The sequence below is a fragment of the Propithecus coquereli genome, unplaced genomic scaffold (assembly GCF_000956105.1).
Source record: "Propithecus coquereli isolate 6110/MARCELLA unplaced genomic scaffold, Pcoq_1.0 Scaffold578, whole genome shotgun sequence".
NCBI classification, from domain to species: domain Eukaryota; kingdom Metazoa; phylum Chordata; class Mammalia; order Primates; family Indriidae; genus Propithecus; species Propithecus coquereli.
The window spans coordinates 1,085,624-1,105,394 of record NW_012151707.1 but is presented as its reverse complement, the minus strand read 5'-3'; the positions used below and the strand labels follow the sequence as shown (position 1 = coordinate 1,105,394).

Here is a 19,771-nt window from a genome sequence, read left to right as displayed (position 1 = left end):
CTCGCTCTAGCCCAGGCAACACAGTGAGACTCTGTCTCAAAAAAAAAAAAAAAAAAAGTCATTAAGGAGTTCATACCCTTGTACTCAATACTTCCATTTTGGCAAAGCTATCCTAGGGAAGTAGAAACATGTACAAAGATTTATTTGCAAAAGTGAAGTGAAAAATTAAAAGCAACATTGTGTAAAAATAGGAGAATGGTTACATGTGATATGTTATACATCAATTAAGAAGAATGTTGAGGACGGGCGCAGTGGCTCACACCAGTAATCCTACCATCTTGAGAGACCAAAGCAGGAGAATCACTTAAGGCCAGGAGTTCGAGATCAGCCCGAGCAAGAGACTCCATCTCTATAAAAACATAGAAAAATTAGCTAGGCATGGTGGTGCATGCCTATAGTCCTAGCTACTTGGGAAGCTGAGGCAGGAGGACCACTTGAGCCCAGGAATTTGAGGTTGCTGTGAGCTATGATGACGCCACTGCACTCTACCCTGAAAAAAAGAATGGTGAAGATGATGGCCTGGGAAGAGGCAGAGTGATGGAGTCGTTAAGAGTACAGGGTTACCCAGATCTGAATTTTAATCCTGAAGTTGGCACTTTGAGCTTTTGGGCAGCTTTAACACTGTAAACTTCATGGGAAAAGATGCCTTTATAATAGAGAGATCTGGCAGGGCGTCATCTTAACCAAGTGATTTAACCTAGCATCAGCCATAATAGGACCAAATGATATTATGTGCCTCCTGATGAGATGCAACAGTAAGGCCACAAACACTATCTATTTACTATTATTCCTAAAAATATGTAAACTGACACTAATCAGAACACATCCAGATTGCATGGAGTCCTGGAAGATATCTAGGGTCTTCAAAAAAAAATGTCAACATCATTTTTAAAAAGGACTTTTCTAGATCAAAGAAGACTAAGAGACAGGACAACCAAACACAATGTAGGATAAAGTGCCATATCAGCAACTTACTTTGAAGTAGTTCAGCAACAAAAGAACTATGTGTGTGTAGGTAGTCAGAGAGCAGAGAGCAAGCAAATGCAGAAAGGGTTAACAAGTGGTGAATTTATGTGAAATTGTAATATTTTCAATTGTTATGTAGGTTTGAAATTTTTTGAAATACAGGGTGGATAAAAACTAATTCTGTTTCCTCACTTGTAAAATCTTAGGACTGTAGACTAAATGAGATAGTACATATAAAGTGCCTAGAATATAGTAATTGTGCAAGAAGTGTTAACTACACATTTTCTTGTTAAGTATTTCTACCTCTCCACTTTGTAGCACATGGTAGGATTACAATTCCTCACCTTTTCTGAAGTTGGTGTTGCCACGTGGCTGGCTTGGCCAATGAAACAAACTATCTGTCACTTCCACATGGAGGCTCCCTTCCAGCTATGCTTCCATCCACGGGGAGCCTGTTGAGTTGAAGCCTTCAGCAGCCTGGGTTCCTGAGTCACCACGATGACTCTTCCTACTGATTCATGCTGGCTGCAGTACGAGCAAGACAAACCTGTGTTGCATTAAGCCAGTTAGCTTTAGGGACTATAATTGCAGCCCAACTAGGCCTAACTAACACAGAATCCACAAACTATGGCCCTCAGGTCAAATCCTGCTGGCCACTTATTTTTTGTAAATAAAATTTTACTGGGACACACCATGGTCAACATTTCTGTATTGCCTGTCGGTGCTTTCACACTACAATAGCAGAGCTGAGTGGTCACAACAGAGACCATAGGGGCTGCAAAGCCAAAAATATTTACCATCTGGCTCTTCACAGAAGTTTGCTTGCCCATGACCTAGTAAATCTTGACCGATACAATTAAATGTAAGATAAAGTGTGAAAAGAAATCAAACCATTCATAAAAGACAATTTTACACTAGCTTGGGCAAGTTAATATTTCTGTAATCACTTAGTTGTCTCCTATATAAAATGGGGGTAATAACCGTATCTACCTCATAAAGTTGCTGTGAGAATGAAATGAATTCTTGCATGTAAAATATTTACAACCAGCATCCAGAGGCTTGGAGGTGTGGTGGAGTAGCCAGAGTAAGGGGAGGGATGTGAACTGATAGATGTAAAACCATTAAGGCAAGCACCTAGTATACTGTAGGCATTCAATAAGTGTTTGCAATTTTTATTCCAATTACATACAAATAAGATCAATGGCTTCTTCAATGCTGAAATTTCTGTTACTATTTCCAACATATCACAAAACATCTTTTGTTGACATTCTACAAATGATACCATCCAATAGTGTCCCAATACATTCTTCTTGTGAAGAGAGTTTATATATCTGTAAAAACAAAAGACAAATTATGACTTGGTATATATTCATGCATGCATGCACTAATTTATATAGAAACATGTATAAGTGAAATTATTTATAATTCGATTATTGGGTTTATGTTCTGAAATCACAAACTACAAATGTGATTAAAATATTGAAACTGGACAGCAATTCATGATTTGTCAAATATTCACTTTAATCTACAGTTCTAGTGATAACTCTCTAAACATAAAAACCAAATTTGTATCAGTTTTAAAAGCACACATCCAGATATTAACTTCATACTATATTTATTTTGCATCTTAAATGTACACACTAAAGCTTGATATTTAAAAGGTATCCACTTTCTTTCTTTTTTTTTTTTTTAGAGACAGGGTCTCACTCTGTTGCCCAGGCTGAAGTGCACTGGCACCATCAGAGCTCAATGCAACCTTGAACTCCTGGGCTCAAGCAATTCTCCTGCCTCAGTCTCCCAAAGTGCTGGGTGACAAGCATAAGCCACTGCGCCTGGCCCTAGGATCCACTTTCTTAATTAAAGTGGAGAATGTTTTGTTAATAAGTTTGTAATTATTCATATATTTTACATAAACCTGTATCTCACAGTTCTGTGTGTGTGCGTGTGTGTGTGTGTGTGTGTGTGTACATACATTTTCAAATAATTTTAAAAACTTACAAACCTTTTTGACTTCTGTAATATTTGTTATTTCAGGAAGATTTCTCAGAGAAACCTGATGACCTTCTACCTGAGATATTAGGTATTCTTGATTTATTTGTTTTTCTCCCTCTTCAATGTAAACAATTAGAACTGAGGTGTCATTGGCTGAGATACCAAATTTTTTCAAAGCCTCAGAAATCTAAGAAAAAGTACAAAACAACAAAAGACAATTAACCAGTGTTTCCTATGTGCGAAACATCTCCTGATCTACCCTCTTCCTTGGTCAGGTTCCTATTTCTCATATCCTAATAGTTTTCTCTGCCTAGTTTTTCCCTTCAGTAATCCTTTTCCATCATCTACTGGTCCTGCCTCTAAAGTACTCTGTCGTTAAAGCTGCACCTTGTTCCTACAGAATCAAGGCCAGACTTGTTGATGGCACAAAAGCACCCCTCCCCCTGGCCCTAAGTGACCCTCCAGCCAGGCACTCCTGTCTCCTGGCCAGTCTGGACTGCTTGGGGATCCTGTCACATTTCATGCCATTCTGCCTGTGCACACGCTTTGTCCTCTGCCCCGAAGGTCTTTCTCCCCACCGTTTGGCTGCTGAACACCGTGCTTCAAGGTCCACAGTTCAAATGCCACTCCCCACCACACCCTCCTGCCTCCAGAATGAATGGTTTCTTTGCCTTTCCTAAATTTGAATTTCTATTCCTATATATCGTTTGACCTAGGGCATTTTAACTTTTGTCGTTTCTCTGCCTCTTCATGGGAACATATTTGCTTTTTCTGCCCCTAGAATCGTAACTGGAACAGGGACGAGTTCAATAGATGTTCATTGAATTCAATAGTTTCTTGAATTATTTCAAATGATCTCAAAGAAATAATAATTATCTGGTAAATTTTATTCCAGATACTGGGGAATTATATTACCATGCTGAAATAACTGCAATTCATAAACTTTTCAATCAAGTATATTTTAAACTATGCCATAGGCTTCCTAATTTTTCTCCTGATGATATTAGTACTTGGTTATTAATAGTAGTATAAATACTAGAACTTTATCTGAAAAATTTCAGTCATTTTTTCGTGTGCTATATGTGGGACATCTTTAGCTCAATTACCTTGTGAGGAAGCACTACTGTGAGTATTTCAAATCACAAGCTCTTACTATGCACTGGATATGTGAATGAGGATGCGTCAAGGGCTGTAATAGATTTGAGAAAGTTCCTGGTATATGGAAAAGACACAGATCCTACCCTCAAAGAGTTTGCAGGGAGAGTGAAAGATGTGCATGCTAACACACAAAATACCCATGCCTAATGTTTTATCAGTTAGGTTTCTATCAGCTTCTTAAGCAAAAATACTTGAGGGATCTTCCTGACCCTATATGATAAGAAGTACAGATAAAACTAGCCTTACTTAATTTAGCTAAACTATTGTTTACTCACATGTAAAATGACTATCTAGTGAGCCAGCGCTAAACCTCAACTCTCAGTCCAAAGCCCTCTTCACTATTATTTTGGTTTATCACTAACCACTAGATTGCAGGAATTTAGCTTCCAACCCAACATTGGAGAAGATATGTTATTATGACAAGGTCATCAGAAATAAAGTCAGTCAATTCCACATTACATTGTTATTTGGGGAAAGGTTGAAAATAATTTCAGTAGATAGAGTTCTTGTCTTCATTTTTCCCAGTCTGTAGAGGTGAACTGCTTTGTTTGCTGCCACAAGTATCTGAAATGGATCAACAATCTACCAAAGAGAGAAAAACAAATTACACACATAAAATCTGAAGACACATGTCCTATCTCATGGTAACTTCAATGTCGAGCTCTTTTATTTCATCACAGTTCCTATGGACTATATTTTCAAACCTATTATCTCAAGGGCACAGGTAGTCAGAAAACTATAGGATTTTAAAGTTGCAAGGAACTTACATAAATAGAAAAAATTTTTTAAAATAACATTTATTTAGGGCTGATATTATGGGAAATGCCATTAAACATTTCTCTTGTATTATTTTCTTTAATCCTCAAAACTACCCTATGAAATTGATATTATTATTATTCGTATGTAACAGATGAAGAAACCAAAGCAAAGAATGTCCAGGTTCGAATCCCAGCTCTGTCACCTACCACCAGGCATTTGCCATTTCGTCAGAGCCACATCACAACCTTTTCCCATTTCCTAGGGCAGGGCCTGGCACTTCTGCCTCCATTCACCATTAAATTCATGGTTGGTCATGTCTGACTTGGACAAGAATGTTTACCTGATAATGACAGAATTTTAGGCTGACCTATAACATCACAAAAAATTAACATATTCTTAAATGTCCGGTAGGGCTCATTCATTCTCACACTTTGTACTTACCACTGTTGGATTTATCAATGAGCCATCAATGGTGCCTTCCATGGCCTTTTTCCTCAAGTCTCCTGCATTTTTTACATCTTTAAATAACAGGAGGGTCACCCTGCATTCGGGAAATAGGTCCAGCTGATGTGTTAACTGCATTTCAGAGAGAAGCAGGATTCTATTGCATGAAACCAAAAAGACCAATAGATTTCTTTTGTTTAAAAGTTAACATTATGATTCATTTCTTAATAAATATTCTTGCTAACAAATAAATGAAAATAACTTTAGTAAGATGATACAACTATTAAACTAGAGAAATCCATCCCCAAAACACATTTGACATCCTGGAGAGATGCTGTCTTCCCTACCCTGCTGAGCTGTTTCTAGTTCCTTTGTCATTCCTGGGGAAAAGCCAAGGGAGCTAGCTGGTCCCGTTTGCTCAGACAGGGCAGGCTCAGATATATGGTGAAGAAGCAGAATGCCAGGAATTTAGGGACCACAGGTTCATTATGGTATTAATGAAACCTTACTCCAGCTTAGCCTTTTTAACTTTCTGATCTCACCATTTTATTTTAGCAGGACCCAAACACAAATATTAGGAAGAAAATAATTTTAAAGAATAAAATATCACACTTGATGCAAAGATATTCATTCTACACATGGAAACTAAGCATAGAAGGTATAATTATTAAATAATCAATAACACTGGCCCTTCCTTAGATATGAGCTTAACAAGAAAAGGACAGGAGTATATATAAAGACATAAAAGCACATAAAAGACAACTTGAATAGCTACCAGCCAATTGTGGTGGCTCACACCCATAATCCTGGCACTTTGGGAGGCCCAAGTGGGGGCATTGCTTGAGTCCAGGAGTTTGAGACCAGCAGGGCAACATAGCGAGACCCCGTCTCTATAAAAAAAATTTCAAAGATTAGCTGGGCAGGCACCTGTAGTCCCAGCTACTTGGGAGGCTGAGGCAGGAAAATCACTGGAGCCTATGAGTTTGAGGTTGCAGTGACCTGTGAGCATGCCACTGTACTCCTATACTCCAGCCTGGATGACAGAGTTAAACCCTGTCTCTAAAAAAAAAAGAAAAGAAACACACACATAAATTGAACAACTAGAAAGATACAACTATATCCTTGAACAAACTGTGTATTGCAAAAATTAAAAATTTGATTGGGGGGGGTATCTCTGTTTCCCAGGTAGAGTACAGTGGTGCAATCATTGCTCACTGTAACCTCAAACTCCCAGGCTCCGCCTCCCAAGTAGCTGGGACCACAGGCACATGCCATCACACCTGGGTAAGTTTTCTATTTTATGTAGAGATGTTGTCTCACTATTTTGCTCAGGCTGGTCTCGAACTCCTGGCCTCAAGTGATCCTCCTGCCTTGGCCTCCCAGAGTGCTAGGATTATAGGGGAAAGCCATCAGGTGGGGCCTAAAACTTGATCTTTAAAACAATTTCAGGCCGGGCACGGTGGCTCACGCCTGTAATCCTAGCTCTCTGGGAGGCTGAGGCAGGAGGATCGCTTGAGCCCAGGAGTTTGAGGTTGCTGTGAGCTAGGATGACGCCACGGCACTCTAGCCCGGGCAACACAGTGAGACTCTGTCTCAAAAAAAAAAAAAAAAACAATTTCAGTCGAAGTCTTGAGATAGTTTGGTGGGGCAATTTGATAGGTTTTATTTTATTCTTTTACCTGGTTGTTTCCATTTCTGGAGCTCTTTCTCAAGGAATTAATTGGCAATCCAAAGATTATATAATGTGTCCCTCTCATCATTTTAACAGTGAAAAGTTGAAAACAACCTATCTAGCCAATAACAAGATTGGTTGTGACTAGACAACTATTAAAACTGTGGTCTTGAGGACGTGTGAAAACAGCAATAAATGACTTTAAGTAAAAATACGTGATTGGGCCAGGCGCGGTGGCTCATGCCTGTAATCCTAGCACTCTAGGAGGCCAAGGTGGGAGGATGGCTTGAGCTCAGGAGCTCCAGACCAGCCTGAGCAAGGGCGAGACTCCGTCTCTACTAAAAATAGGAAAAAAGAAAAAAAAAAAAATTATCCGGGCATGGTGATGTGTGCCTGTAATCACACCTACTCGGGAGGCTGAGGCAGGAGGATCGCTTGAGCCCGGGAGTTTGAGGTTGCAGTGAGCTAGGCTGACGCCACGGCACTCTAGCCCAGGTGACAGAGCGTTAATCCGTCTGAAACTCCCCCAAAAAAATCCATATCTGAATGGAAAACAAAACATAAAATGTGGTCAAACTGTGGGGTTTTCAAAAAGCTGCCTGTTAAAAAAGTTCGTAAGTTATCTCTGGATTGGTGGATTTACATCTGACTTTTTCGGTTACAAACACAAACAAAAAATTTGTGAATAATGTCCTGGTACATAGGTAGTTCAATCTTCAGTCACGCTAAGGTCCAATGAAAAAAAAAGGATACAAAAAGATATAGTCAGTAAGATTCCCATTACATTAAAAGATGCACATATTCATAAAGACCTGAATTCTTACCTCCCAAATATAATTTTGATCTGTCCACTCTTCTTCCATACCCTAAGCCACCACCTCTCACCTACAGCAGTAGCCTCCTAAGAGAGTTCTCCTCACAATTCCTGCCCTGTGGGAATGTCCACCCGCCGTCATAGAGATCCCTTCAAAATGTAAATAAGATCTTGTCATTCTGCTGCTCTTATGATAAAGCCCTAAATTGTGTCACCGTATTCCATACTCTACGATCCAGTCCCTGCCTGCCTCTTTTGCCACGGCCGCAATGTCCCTCTCTAGGCTTCAAGTCACCAAGCTTTCTCTCCGACTCTGCCTTCTCGAACGGGTAGTTCCGCTGACTCTCCCCTCTCATCTCTGCCAGGCTCATTCCTCCCTCCCGTCGACTCCATTTGCAGTCTGTTTACTAGAGCGTCCTGGGCCACGGGACTAGCTCCTTCTGAGTTCTAAGCACAACTTAAATGAATCATTCGCCTATCAGTTTTATGTTTACTCATTAACTATATTTCTCGAGGGGAGGAGGCTGACCTCGGTAGGCGCTTGATAAATATCGGCTGAGGGAACCACAGGCATTGCCCAGGAAAACTGTTAAACCTGCCCTGGCTCGGGCCCGCCTGCCAGGCCAGACAGCTAGTAAGCTGGGTGAACTCACCGTCCGGGCCGCGGCGCGTTTCGGAAGCGCTCCCCCTCGGAAACAAAGCCCTCAAATTCCGGAACTGGTGCCCGATCTTCGCCCTCCCAGGGTCCACTTCCGGGTAGGCAGGCCCGGGGTCTCGGTATCTTCCGGGGTACTAGCGGGAGGGAGGCACCCGGCCGTCGTCGCCCCACCTACTCCTCCGCTGGCCCCGCCTCCTAAGCTTAAATCCCGTTGCGGACGCGAAGGAGAACAAGGGATACTTGTCACTTCCGGCGAAGGAGGCGGAAAGGATCTACGGCCCGGAACCGGAAAGTGACATCTGGTTTTGAGTCTCGGCTTTGTCTTAACCGGTTGGGCCTTGCAAAGAGGCGTCTTTGGTTTCTTCCTGTGCTAAGACAAGTATTTACCAAGATGTGCTCTACGTACGTTTCCGATGCCCGAGAGTCCTCAGTTCTTTTTCAGGATAGGCGGGATTCACTTTGCCTCGTGCTCTCGCAGCGATCATTTGAGGAGAATTCCCTGGAGCCGACCGCGCTCGGTGATCTTATTCGGTTATTTAAGAGACAGAGTGGCAACCTCTTCCTTCACCTACAGCAGGCTCAGTAATTTGATTCGCCATCCCTGAACGTGTCAGCCTCCCGGTGAGGAGGTAGTCCCCTAAACGGCTGTAAATTACTTTGCATGTTCTTTGTGGTTTGGGCTCATCTTTATCAATACTTTTCTTTATGGGAAGACAGGCAAATAAATATAGGTGTCGAATGGATACGTGCTATGGAGAAAAACAGAGAAAACAGCAAGGATGCCAGGCTGCTGGTATTACTATTTTAAATAGGATGATTAAGAAAGATCTCACCAAAAAGGACCAGCTGAACAGTGACTGGAGGTCTGGAAGCAAGCTGTGTGTGTATCTGAGAGCGCAGCATTCCATACAACAAAGAAAGCTCAAAAGTTCTGAGACAGGTGTGGCCTTAGCCTATTTAAGGAATAGCAAAGAGAACAATGTGGCTTGAGTACAGTGGAGATGTATATTTATATACGTTTTATTTGTATTTTAAATTTTATTCTGACAAAAAAACTGGTATCCAGATACAGATGACATATTTAAACAGATACTTCACAAAAGATACACAAAAGGCAAAATAAATAAAAGATGCTTAACATCATTAGTCATTGGAGAAATGCAAATTAAAAACACAATGAGATGCTACATACCCATATGATGTCTTACATTTAAAAGACTGACAATATCAAGTGTTGTCAAAGATGCAGAACTGGAATCCTCATTTATTACTGTTCTAAATGTAAAATGGTATAACCACTTTGGAAAAAAATTTCAGTTTCTTTAAAAAAGGTTAAACATATACTTACCAGCAGTTTCACTCCCAGGAAAAATGAAACATATCCACACAAAGGTTTGTGTGAAGCAGGTTCACTGTGCACTGGTTAGCAACTTGTCTGAGTCCAGAAAAACAACACCCATGCACACAACTACGGATAGGCATCGAGACACAACAGAGACTGGAATTCATTGCCAGCTGGTCTCCTAAGGCTCAGGAAAGCTGCCAGGGTGTGGAGTCTTGTCCCCACTTGCACCACAGCTGAAGGATCCAGAAAGCAGCCCTCCCTTGGTTTTATACCCCAGAGGGGCTACATGACACACTGGGCTAAAGCATTGAAGGACATACTGTTTCTAGGGTGTACTGGAACAGAGATTGAGCTGTTCTGGGCAGTCCCTCTTTATTGTGGGATGTTGCATTTCCAGCACATTCTAGTTATTCTTGAGAACCACAAACAAGAAAGGGGGAAGAACTAGTTGGTCCAAGGCCACCTGGGGAACTGCCCTACTGTCCACCCCCTAACCTAGTTATCCCCCTTAACAAAGCTAGTTCATTTCATATGCCCACAGACCCCCAGATCCAGAGGCAAGGTTTGTCTTGTCAGATCAGTGTAACACCTTGACTGACACAATCTCAGTGCAACATTTTTGAGCCATAGCCAGAATACATTTCACTAGGCCCAGGAGGACCACGACCACAAACAGGATGATCAGGCCTGCCTGGAGCAGCAACCTAGCCCAGGATCCCAGTGATCCAGGTAAGATGTTGCTGAAGAGGTCAAAAAGGATTCTTCAGGTGGTCCCAATGTCTGCAGCCAGTGAGTTTGCTTCCAGATCTCCTCAACTTATGTTTCTACAATATGTGAGGTGTTCATCTAGGTATAGCAGGAGCTGTTGGCAATTGAACACACTCCTCCCAGTTGTGTAAATGGAAATCTAGAGCAATTCCCTTGTTTAAAACAATCTTCCCAAGGTGGGCGAGGGATGTTTGCAGGACTGCCAAGGCGGTGGCAGTGGAGGAAGCAATGTCTCCCATGGTCAGGGACAGATTTCTTATTTTTCATGAGCACCGACTCCCATGTATGGTATATCAAGGATCTCATAAAGGACATAAACCCAGAGTCAGTTACACCTCCTGGCAGGTCTCTTGTAAGCCTGGTATAGACTTCAGGCTGCTGGCCCACTGGTGTGTCTAATTTCCAGGGGTGATATCTAGGGACACCCCTAGTGTGCCCAATGTGCAGGATCACACATTCACCAGCATTTCAAGCATGACATTGCCCATCCCCATATCTGGGTCACTTCCAGACTACCCAGAAAAAGATGTAGCCCTCAGGCGTACATAGCATCTCTTCCCCCATTTTATTATTCAGTAATCCATTCATGGGCATGGAGGCATTGGCTTTTGCCAGCCAAGTCTAAAATTAGTTATATAAACTCAGTTTTTCCCATTCAATATTGCTCACCAAGCCCCTACACAGAAAGCTAGCAATAGTCCGGTCCTTGTTTTTGTTGTCACCACTGGGATGTTTCTCATCCATGTAATCAAAGGAACATGGCGTGTCAAAAGTACCAGCCCACCGAGGTTTTGTTAGTTACAGTCATGATGTTTTGCCACCTTAGGCCAATAAAGTTAAAACAGGGCACCTCCAACTCCTTCCTATGTGGCAGGTGCCAGATCCTCATTTGGTAAGCCAGGGCTCAGGTTCTGTTGGTATACGCTATGGCCAGTTATCGCTGGCAGGATCAGAAGGCCACTGAAGACTAATGAGGTCCCAGATGGCAGATCCAGCATTTCATCAGGTTACCTTTGGTGGCCACAGCTTGGGAGAGCCTAACAAAGGCATTGTGTTTCCAGGCCTGTGCTGTCATGTCCTTGAGGAAAAAGCAGACTGACAGGCCAGGTGTGGTGGGTCATGCCTGTAATCCTAGCACTCTGGGAGGCTGAGGCAGGAGGATCGCTTGAGGTCAGTTGTTCGAGACGAGCCTCAGCAAGAGTGAGACTTGGTCTCTACTAAAAATAGAAAGAAATTAGCTGGACAACTAAAAATAGAAAAAATTAGCTGGGCGTGGTGGTGCACGCGTACAGTCCCGGCTACTCAGGAGGCTGAGGCATGAGTCCAGGAGTTTGAGATTGCTGTGAGCTAGGCTGATGCCATGGCACTCTAGCCCAGGAAACAGAGCAAGGCTCTGTCTCAAAAAAAAAAAAAAAAATCATCTTAGAAGTAAAGATGATCCCTCTACCTATAGCTGCAGGGGGAGAGATATCATTATGCATCATAAAATTAGTTCATACTCTGGTTTCTCTTCAGATCGGATACATCTTTCACCTTTTACTGAAGATTTCCGTGGAGAGGAACAACTCTGAGTCTTTGACCAATTTTTTGAGGCCTTGCACTTGCAGGATAAAAAAAGGAAAAAAAAAAAAGAAAGAAAGAAAATTAATTCAAAAGAGCTGATGTGATAAGGTGCTAAATTAGAACTTTCATATCAACTTTGTTCTCCTCTGCAATATAGAGACTTGCATAAATATACATGACTGTTACCATGTGTTTGAATGAATCTAACCTTGGAAGTATTATCTGAACAAATGAAAATAACCCCAAAAGTGAAACTTGTAATTCCTGTTAAATTGTTACCTTAGGTGTAACCGACATTCCTGCGTTCTTTTTTTTTTTTACTGTCACCCAGGCTGGAGCGCAGTGGCATGATCATAGCTCACTGTAATCTTGAAGGGATCCTCCCACCTCAGCCTCCAAGTAGCTGGGACTACAGGCACCACCACCACACTCAGCTACTATGTTCTTAAAGGTATAAATAGTTGTAAGATTTCAAAGTCATATCAGTAGAAGAGATCTGGTACTTCCCACTCTCATATGCATGGTTGAACAATTAAAATCTTATGACTGCAAGATTTTTAAACAAGCATCTGATTGTCTTTGCCTAGGTCCTCCAGAAAGCAGATAATCCCGAGGTAAGGATTAAACACTGGTATTTTACTTGGGTAATGTGAGGGTAAGGAAAAAGGTGAGTGAAGCAAGGAAGGATACAAAGCAATGTAACATAATGTGTTACCTCACTGGCAGGCTTCACAATGAGCCAGGAAGACACACAGGTTGTTTGGCAAGTGTGTACACTCGACAGGCCAGACCTTCTCTGGAAGGCTCAAAAAGCAAAACCATGGCTGCGAGTAATCTGCAGAAGGCAGGGGGAGGGCGCATTTGCTTGCCAGGCTCCCTCCTGTCCTGTGCGTTTCATTAATCATGGCCCTCCAGAGGAAGCTGACTCCTCCACACGTCTGGATCATCACCTCACCCTTCAGCTCAGAAAGCCAGATCCCACAGCCTATAGTGTAGCATTTCCTCCACCTCCAAAAGTGGAGGCACAGCTGAGAGAGGGTTTGAGGTGAGGGCCATAAGGACCATGCAGGCCCAGAATTGAACTTGGGCTCTAGTCAGTTCAGGGATCTCAATAAGGTTTGCAGGCAAAGGCCAAAAAGGGGACATGATGCATGAAAAATCAAGGTAACCAGACTGAGGACAAACCCCTCAAGAGCAATTTATTTGGCTATTAAATTCTCATTATGCTGGCTGGATTGCACTCATGCCTGTATCTCTACTGCCTACCCCAACCCCCCTAAAATGACAGTTAAGAAACTTTTAAAGATACAAACACACAAGAGAATGGGAAAGATGACAAATGGTAAATGAGAGATGGCAATAAAATTTTCAAAGATGGCAACTGTCAAGAATGGAGAAAAATAAAACCTAAATGTGTACAGCAGGGGGAAAGCAGACAAAAAACAAGCAGACGAACCACATTATTACAAGTCCACCATGGCAAGACTAGAGCTTCTGTCAGCTTTTAGTGTCTCAATCTTAAGTATGGACAGATGGGCAAACAAACATGGTCATCAGATTTTTCAAGAATACTTCTAACAGCAGGACAGAGGCATAAAACAACAGAGAGGCAAGAGAGAGGAGGAAGGAAGAAAAAAAGAAACAGTTGATGCAAGGAACAGAGGAAACTTTAAAAAATAATTGATAAAATTAGATAAAAGATAATGCATTCATTAAAAAAGAATGGCTTTTTTTTTCAGAAAAAATGAGCTAGCTCTTGGAAATGAAAACTATACAGCACAAAAAAATATACAGCAAAAAAATATAAACAGTCAATAGAAAAGTAGAAAATAAAGCTGAGGAAATCCTCCTGATTTTTTAAAAAAGCAAAAAGGTTAAAAATGGAAAATAAGGAAAAAATCCAACTAACTTAAAGGTACATTTCAGAAAAGCCATCAATCAACTAATAAAAGTTCCCAGAAAAGAAAATAGGATAAAATGAAAAGAAAATTTTCCAGAACTGAAGCACATAACCTGTGAGATTGAAAGGGCTCACTAAGTAGTTAACATTAAGAATAAAAAAGTACCCACCCTAAGGTATAACATGACATTTGAGAACACTTGAGATAAAGAAAATCCTAAAACTTTCAAAGAGGAAAATTACAGGTCACAAATAAAAGCTCTGGAATCAGAATAGCACAGGATTTCAATGGCAACAGCAAAATCTAGAACAACAATGAAGAGAAATGCATTTAAAAGAGCCTTCCTACAATTCTGTAACTAATCAAATTATCAGTACAGTGAAAGAGTAAAATAAACCCATTTCAGTTAAGCGAAAGTCTCAAAAAATTTACATCCCATTGATCTTTCTTGGAAAGCTACAGAAGAATATACTCCACCAAACAGGAAAGTAAAGGAAGTAAACCAAGAAAGTGGCAGCTATAGGACCCAGGAGAGGAACATAGGATATGACCAGGGTGAAGGTGAAGAGAAACCCCAGGGAAAGAGCTATGCCCAGGTCTAGAGAACAACCAATGTGCCTGTTATGGGTCGAGCTGTGTTCCCCCAAAATTTGTATGTTAAAGTTCTAACCCCCAGTATCTCAGAATGTGACTGTATTTGAAGATAGGGCCTTTAAGGAGGTAAATATTAGTAAGTTGAAAATTAGTAAGTTGCAATTAGGGTGGGCCCTAATGCAGTATGACTGGTGTCCTTATAAGAGGAGGAAAATTTAGACACAGAGGGAAGACCATGTGAAGACACAGGGTGAGCTGTAAATACAGATGAAGCTTTGCTTGCTCGCCTGTGCCCAGTGCGAGGCTGGGGGTTGGGGACCGTGGATTTATACAACAAACCAACCCTGCTGACATTTTAATCTTGGAATCTAGTTCCCAGAATTGTGAGAAAATAGATTTCTGTTGCTTAAGCCACCCAGTCAGTGGTACTTTGTCATGGCAGCTCTAGCAAACTAATACAGCACCCAAACTGGAACAGAGGCTCCAGGAAAGATTTCAAATGAAAAAGAATCTGATATATTTACTCATATTAAGAGAAATTTTATAATGCTATTAGAGATTTGGCGGATGAATTAGTGATAGATCCATAGGAAAAGAGGCAAATAAATGAGGCCAAAATGAGGGGAAAAAAAGTGAGATAAGAAAGGAAACATTGGTCAGGCGTGGTGGCTCACACCTGTAATTCTAGCACTCTGGGAGGCTGAGGTGGGAGGATTGCTTGAGCTCAGGAGTTTGAGACCAGCCTTAGTAAGAGGGAGACTCTGTCTCTACCAAAAATAGAAAAATTAGCTGGGCATGGTGGTGGGTGCCTGTAATCTCACCCACTCGGGAGGCTGAGGCAGGAGAATGGCTTGAACTCAGGAGTTTGAGGTTGCTGTGAGCTAGGCTGACAACAGTCATGGTACACTACAGCTTGTGATGAATATTTACCTAGTAAATAACATGAACTTAGAATACTGACTTAACAAAAGTTGGAAAACAAAAACAACTATGGTGTAGTATGTTATGGGTAGATATTGTGAAAGAGCTAAAATCTTCATCTACCATAGTAGGAAGTCAGCAGATAATATCACAAATTGAAATATCAAGATGTGGCAATATGAGCCTATTATTTAAACATGAAGGCAAATACCAATATATAATGCAAAAATACTTAAAGTGGTTGCCTTTGGGAAATGATGATCAGGGGTTAAGGCAGAGGACTGCCCTTTTTTTATGGAAATCTTGGTGAGCTATCTGAATTTTGCCTGTCCCTTTAGCTGGAAACCTTTCAATGGTACGATACAAGCCAGAGGGTTGAATAAATGGAACATGAAATTATCAAATGATGACTAGTTTTTTTAACAAGCCATGTTGATAATTGAAATGGGGAGGATATAGAGGGGTCAATAGGGTCAAGCTGTCTTGTTCCAATTTCTTCCCAAGTAAGCCTTCATGATGTATCCTAGGAAACAATTCTATAAGAGTAGCCTTTTAGCAATAACTTTTGTATCTCTGTTAAATGTGGCAGGCAGAGAAAATTTTTATGAGCTATCACTTAGATGAACTATAGCAACTTGACTGAGCTAATTAGATACAGATGAGACAGTTGAATGGCCAGGTGCTGTGGCTCACGCCTGTAATCCTAGCACTCTGGGAGGCCGAGGCGGGAAGATAGCTTGAGCTCAGGAGTTCAAGACCAGCCTGAGACCCTGTCTCTACTAAAAATAGAAAAATAACTGGTCGTCGTGGTGCATGCCTATAGTCCCGGCTACTCGGGAGGCTGAGGCAAGAGGATTGCCTGAGCCCAGGAGTTTGAGGTTGCAGTGAGCTATGACAATGCCACGGCACTCTACCTAGGGCGACACAGAAAGACTCTGTCTCAAAAAAAAAAAAAAGGCACACACATCTGTAGTCCCAGCTACTTGAGAGGCTGAGGCAGGAGGACTGCTTGAGCCCAGGAGTTGAAGGTTGCAGTGAGCTATGATGATGCACTCTAGCCCAGGCAACAGAGTGAGACCATGTCTCAAAAAAAACAATGACAAAAAAAATGAAGCCAACTTTATATTCATCAAATATCTATTGAGGTTTACCATGTGTCATGATGACGAGACACTTCCTTGAGTAAGCAAAGGTTTCTTGCTTCCTCTCCAACTAAAAATAATTAACAACATCCCAAGTGATCTGTCTGTGTGTTCTAGCTGAATAGCAGCAGAAGAGACAACTTAGAAAAAGTCAAGGTAAACTACCACTCCCCTGTGAGAGGCAACTGGAGAAAGATCCCAGGATATTATGTTCAACAGAGGAGCAATGACATAACCAGCCTTCCCAGATACTTAAATGGTCATATACTACTCTGTTCATCAAGCAACCTTTATAATCTATAAAAGTTTTAAGTTTTCTGAGTATTTCTACCCAGCTAATGACAATTATTCTGTCTGGATAACAAAGTAAATTACTTTATTAAGTAATATTCTTAATAAATTATAGTGAGTAATTACTAGTAAATTACTCACTAATTTAATAAACTAGTATTCTGGTTTATCAATCTGTCTCTCTTGCCCAAATGACAATCAATCCCTAAAAGTTTATCCAATCCCTAAAAGTTTATCCATTCCTGTGTGATGGCTTATCTGACAATTCAGTGAAAGGATATAAGTCAAATCCCAAAATCGACTGCCAAAGAAAGAAATATCTAATCACAATTAATTACAGACAATTACTAGGTTCTAAAGAAATTATCTCTTGGGTAGATTTTAATAGAAATTGTGAACAGTTAGGGAAAATAAAGATATCCTTAATGACTGGGTCAATAATAGAACATGACAAAAACACTGAAAGTTTCTGAACATACACACACTCAAATCGCAAGTCTAGTCAGAAGGAAATACATATAATAATAGAAAAGCAAGATAGTATTTTTAAAAATAATTTGCAAGGGAAGTTCTTAATACTTTATCAGTTCTGAAATATTTTCCTTTAGAAAAATTTTAAGATTGGAATGACAGATTTTTTTCCTGCACTGCTATAATTACTACAAATTTATCAGCAAAGAGGTAAATATCAATATTATTTTTCCTTAAGCTTGAAGGGAAACATAAGGGAACAATAAAATAAAAACCCTCATTTGACCTGATCTAATTAAAAGTCACTCTAGCTATCTTCAGTCCAGCTCTGGTGTCTCCAGGTACATTTCCAGGACAGGTTTGTATCACTTGGTCCATCCCCAGTAGGCTGGATAGGATAGTCTGCTGTAACTGTCAGAATACCACCTCTTATTCTGGGCTGCTTGATGGGCATTTGGCTTCACATTCCAAGAGTGTCTCCTTTGTGAATAGTCCTCTCCAGGGGGACCAGGAGGAGGGATATGGCCTCTCTGGTAAACACTCTGGTTCTGTGGAAATTTTCTTAAAGAAAAACAAAAAGTAATAAACCATTATTAGGATTAATAAAATATATAAGTTTTATAAAACAGTACATAGATATTCTGGTTTTACTGTTTCCTACCTGTGTGACCTTAGCAGATAAATTACTTAATCTTTGTTTCTCTTAGTTCTTTATAAAATAGAGCTAATAATACTTTCCATCTTCATGGGATGCTATGAAGGTAAATTAAGATAATATATTTCAATTATCTGCAATGCTCTGGCACACAGCTGGTCCCCAGGAGCCTTATCACCTTTCCCTATAGAAATAAATGCATGCCCACACTACTCTAATCAAATGCTTTCTCTCTCAAAGTCTGGCAGGGTTAACATAAGACAGAATAAGCTATTTAGTGTCAAAAACAGAAAGCTGCTTCCACTTTATAAATAAATTAATTGTAAGTATAGAAAAACTTTAACCATGGTACATGAAACAAATTTGGAAAATTCAGATTTACATTTATTGGTTTCAAAGGCAAGATCAGCAAGTCTAACATAATTATACAAAAGAAAATTTAGAAATCTGAGAAAAGAAAAAATATCCCCCTCCCCAAAGCTCTAAAGCCTACTTACTCTAATTCAACTGGTTAGTATTTCCTTTTGGTCTTTCCCACCAGCACCTTTTTTTGACTGTTGAATCATAGCCTATTATTTTCAGTTATCAAAAGAGAGCTCCATTTTCAATGGCTTTATAAAATGTTATAGTATAGCTGTAATAATTACTTAGCTATATTTTCCATTATTATAAATACAAGCGGCTACCACTTTTTCCACTACCACAAATAATTCCGTGATTTAACATCTCAGAACAAACACTACTGTATCCTGAGCACCTAGCCCAGTGCCTGACACATAGTAGGGAGTTTGAGAAACGTGCTGAATGATTAAATGAATAAAACTTTTTCCATATTTTTGAAATACTCCTTAGTCTCAACATAGAATTACCAGGTATGAACATTTTTATGGCTATTAAAATTATTTTTCAAAAGAGGTATACTAATTTTCAGTGCCACTAGCAACATCTTTTTGAAATGTTTATCTTTTAAAAATGCAAACAGCTTTTTGAAAGTGTCTGCAATGTGCTAACCTGCTTATGTTAATAGTCAACAACAACCCTTATATGGTGTGTATTATTAAAATCTCCACTGATGAGAAAGTAGAAATTTAGAAAAGTTAAGTATCTTACCCAAGATCACACAGTGGGTGAATGATAGAGCAAGGATGCAAATCCAGGTCCAGCCTGACAACCACTACACTGGAATGCATATCAAAAAGTATTGCTGGCCAGGCACGGTGGCTCACGCCTGTAATCCTAGCACTCTGGGAGGCCGAGGCGGGAGGATTGCTTGAGCTCAGGAGTTTGAGACCAGCCTTAGTAAGAGGGAGACTCTGTCTCTACCAAAAATAGAAAAATTAGCTGGGCATGGTGGTGGGTGCCTGTAATCTCACCCACTCGGGAGGCTGAGGCAGGAGAATGGCTTGAACTCAGGAGTTTGAGGTTGCTGTGAGCTAGGCTGACAACAGTCATGGTACACTACAGCTTGTGATGAATATTTACCTAGTAAATAACATGAACTTAGAATACTGACTTAACAAAAGTTGGAAAACAAAAACAACTATGGTGTAGTATGTTATGGGTAGATATTGTGAAAGAGCTAAAATCTTCATCTACCATAGTAGGAAGTCAGCAGATAATATCACAAATTGAAATATCAAGATGTGGCAATATGAGC

The 19,771-nt window shown here is 40.5% G+C and overlaps 2 protein-coding genes across 3 annotated transcripts in view; both read right to left on the bottom strand.

Annotated features, from left to right (window-relative positions):
* Positions 1-2,147: 2,147 nt before the first annotated feature.
* On the bottom strand, positions 2,148-8,577 carry LOC105821500 (EKC/KEOPS complex subunit TPRKB). 2 transcript variants are annotated; one of them, XM_012658207.1, is made up of 6 exons: positions 8,459-8,577; positions 5,317-5,476; positions 5,216-5,242; positions 4,576-4,698; positions 2,969-3,145; positions 2,160-2,297 (listed from the first exon to the last, which is right to left on the bottom strand). In XM_012658207.1, exons 2-6 carry the CDS (start codon positions 5,455-5,457, stop codon positions 2,211-2,213), a joined length of 555 nt encoding a protein of 184 aa, XP_012513661.1. In that variant the 5' UTR covers positions 5,458-5,476; positions 8,459-8,577; the 3' UTR covers positions 2,160-2,210. The 2 variants fall into 2 exon arrangements, with proteins under 2 accessions (XP_012513662.1, XP_012513661.1); XM_012658208.1 differs by lacking the exon at positions 5,216-5,242 and having other exon boundaries at positions 2,148-2,297.
* An 8,759-nt stretch (positions 8,578-17,336) lies between these two features.
* Positions 17,337-19,771, bottom strand: part of DUSP11 (dual specificity phosphatase 11 (RNA/RNP complex 1-interacting)) — a 23,940-nt gene continuing 21,505 nt past the window's right edge. Inside the window, exon 9 of the mRNA XM_012658206.1 lies at positions 17,337-18,020. Coding sequence (XP_012513660.1) covers positions 17,825-18,020 — 196 coding nt within the window. The 3' untranslated portion in view covers positions 17,337-17,824. The remainder of the gene's footprint in view (positions 18,021-19,771) is intronic.

What these genes read in the sequence shown, in the direction of transcription:
- LOC105821500 (XM_012658207.1), bottom strand. Translation starts at nt 5,457, where the DNA reads ATGCAGTTAACACATCAGCTGGACCTATTTCCCGAATGCAGGGTGACC. An exon ending in ACCTTTCCCCAAATAACAAT is followed by an intron (nt 3,146 to 4,575) that starts GTAATGTGGAAT and finishes ACTTTTTCTTAG; the next exon opens with ATTTCTGAGGCTTTGAAAAA. An exon ending in ATATTACAGAAGTCAAAAAG is followed by an intron (nt 2,298 to 2,968) that starts GTTTGTAAGTTT and finishes TTGTTTTTACAG; the next exon opens with ATATATAAACTCTCTTCACA.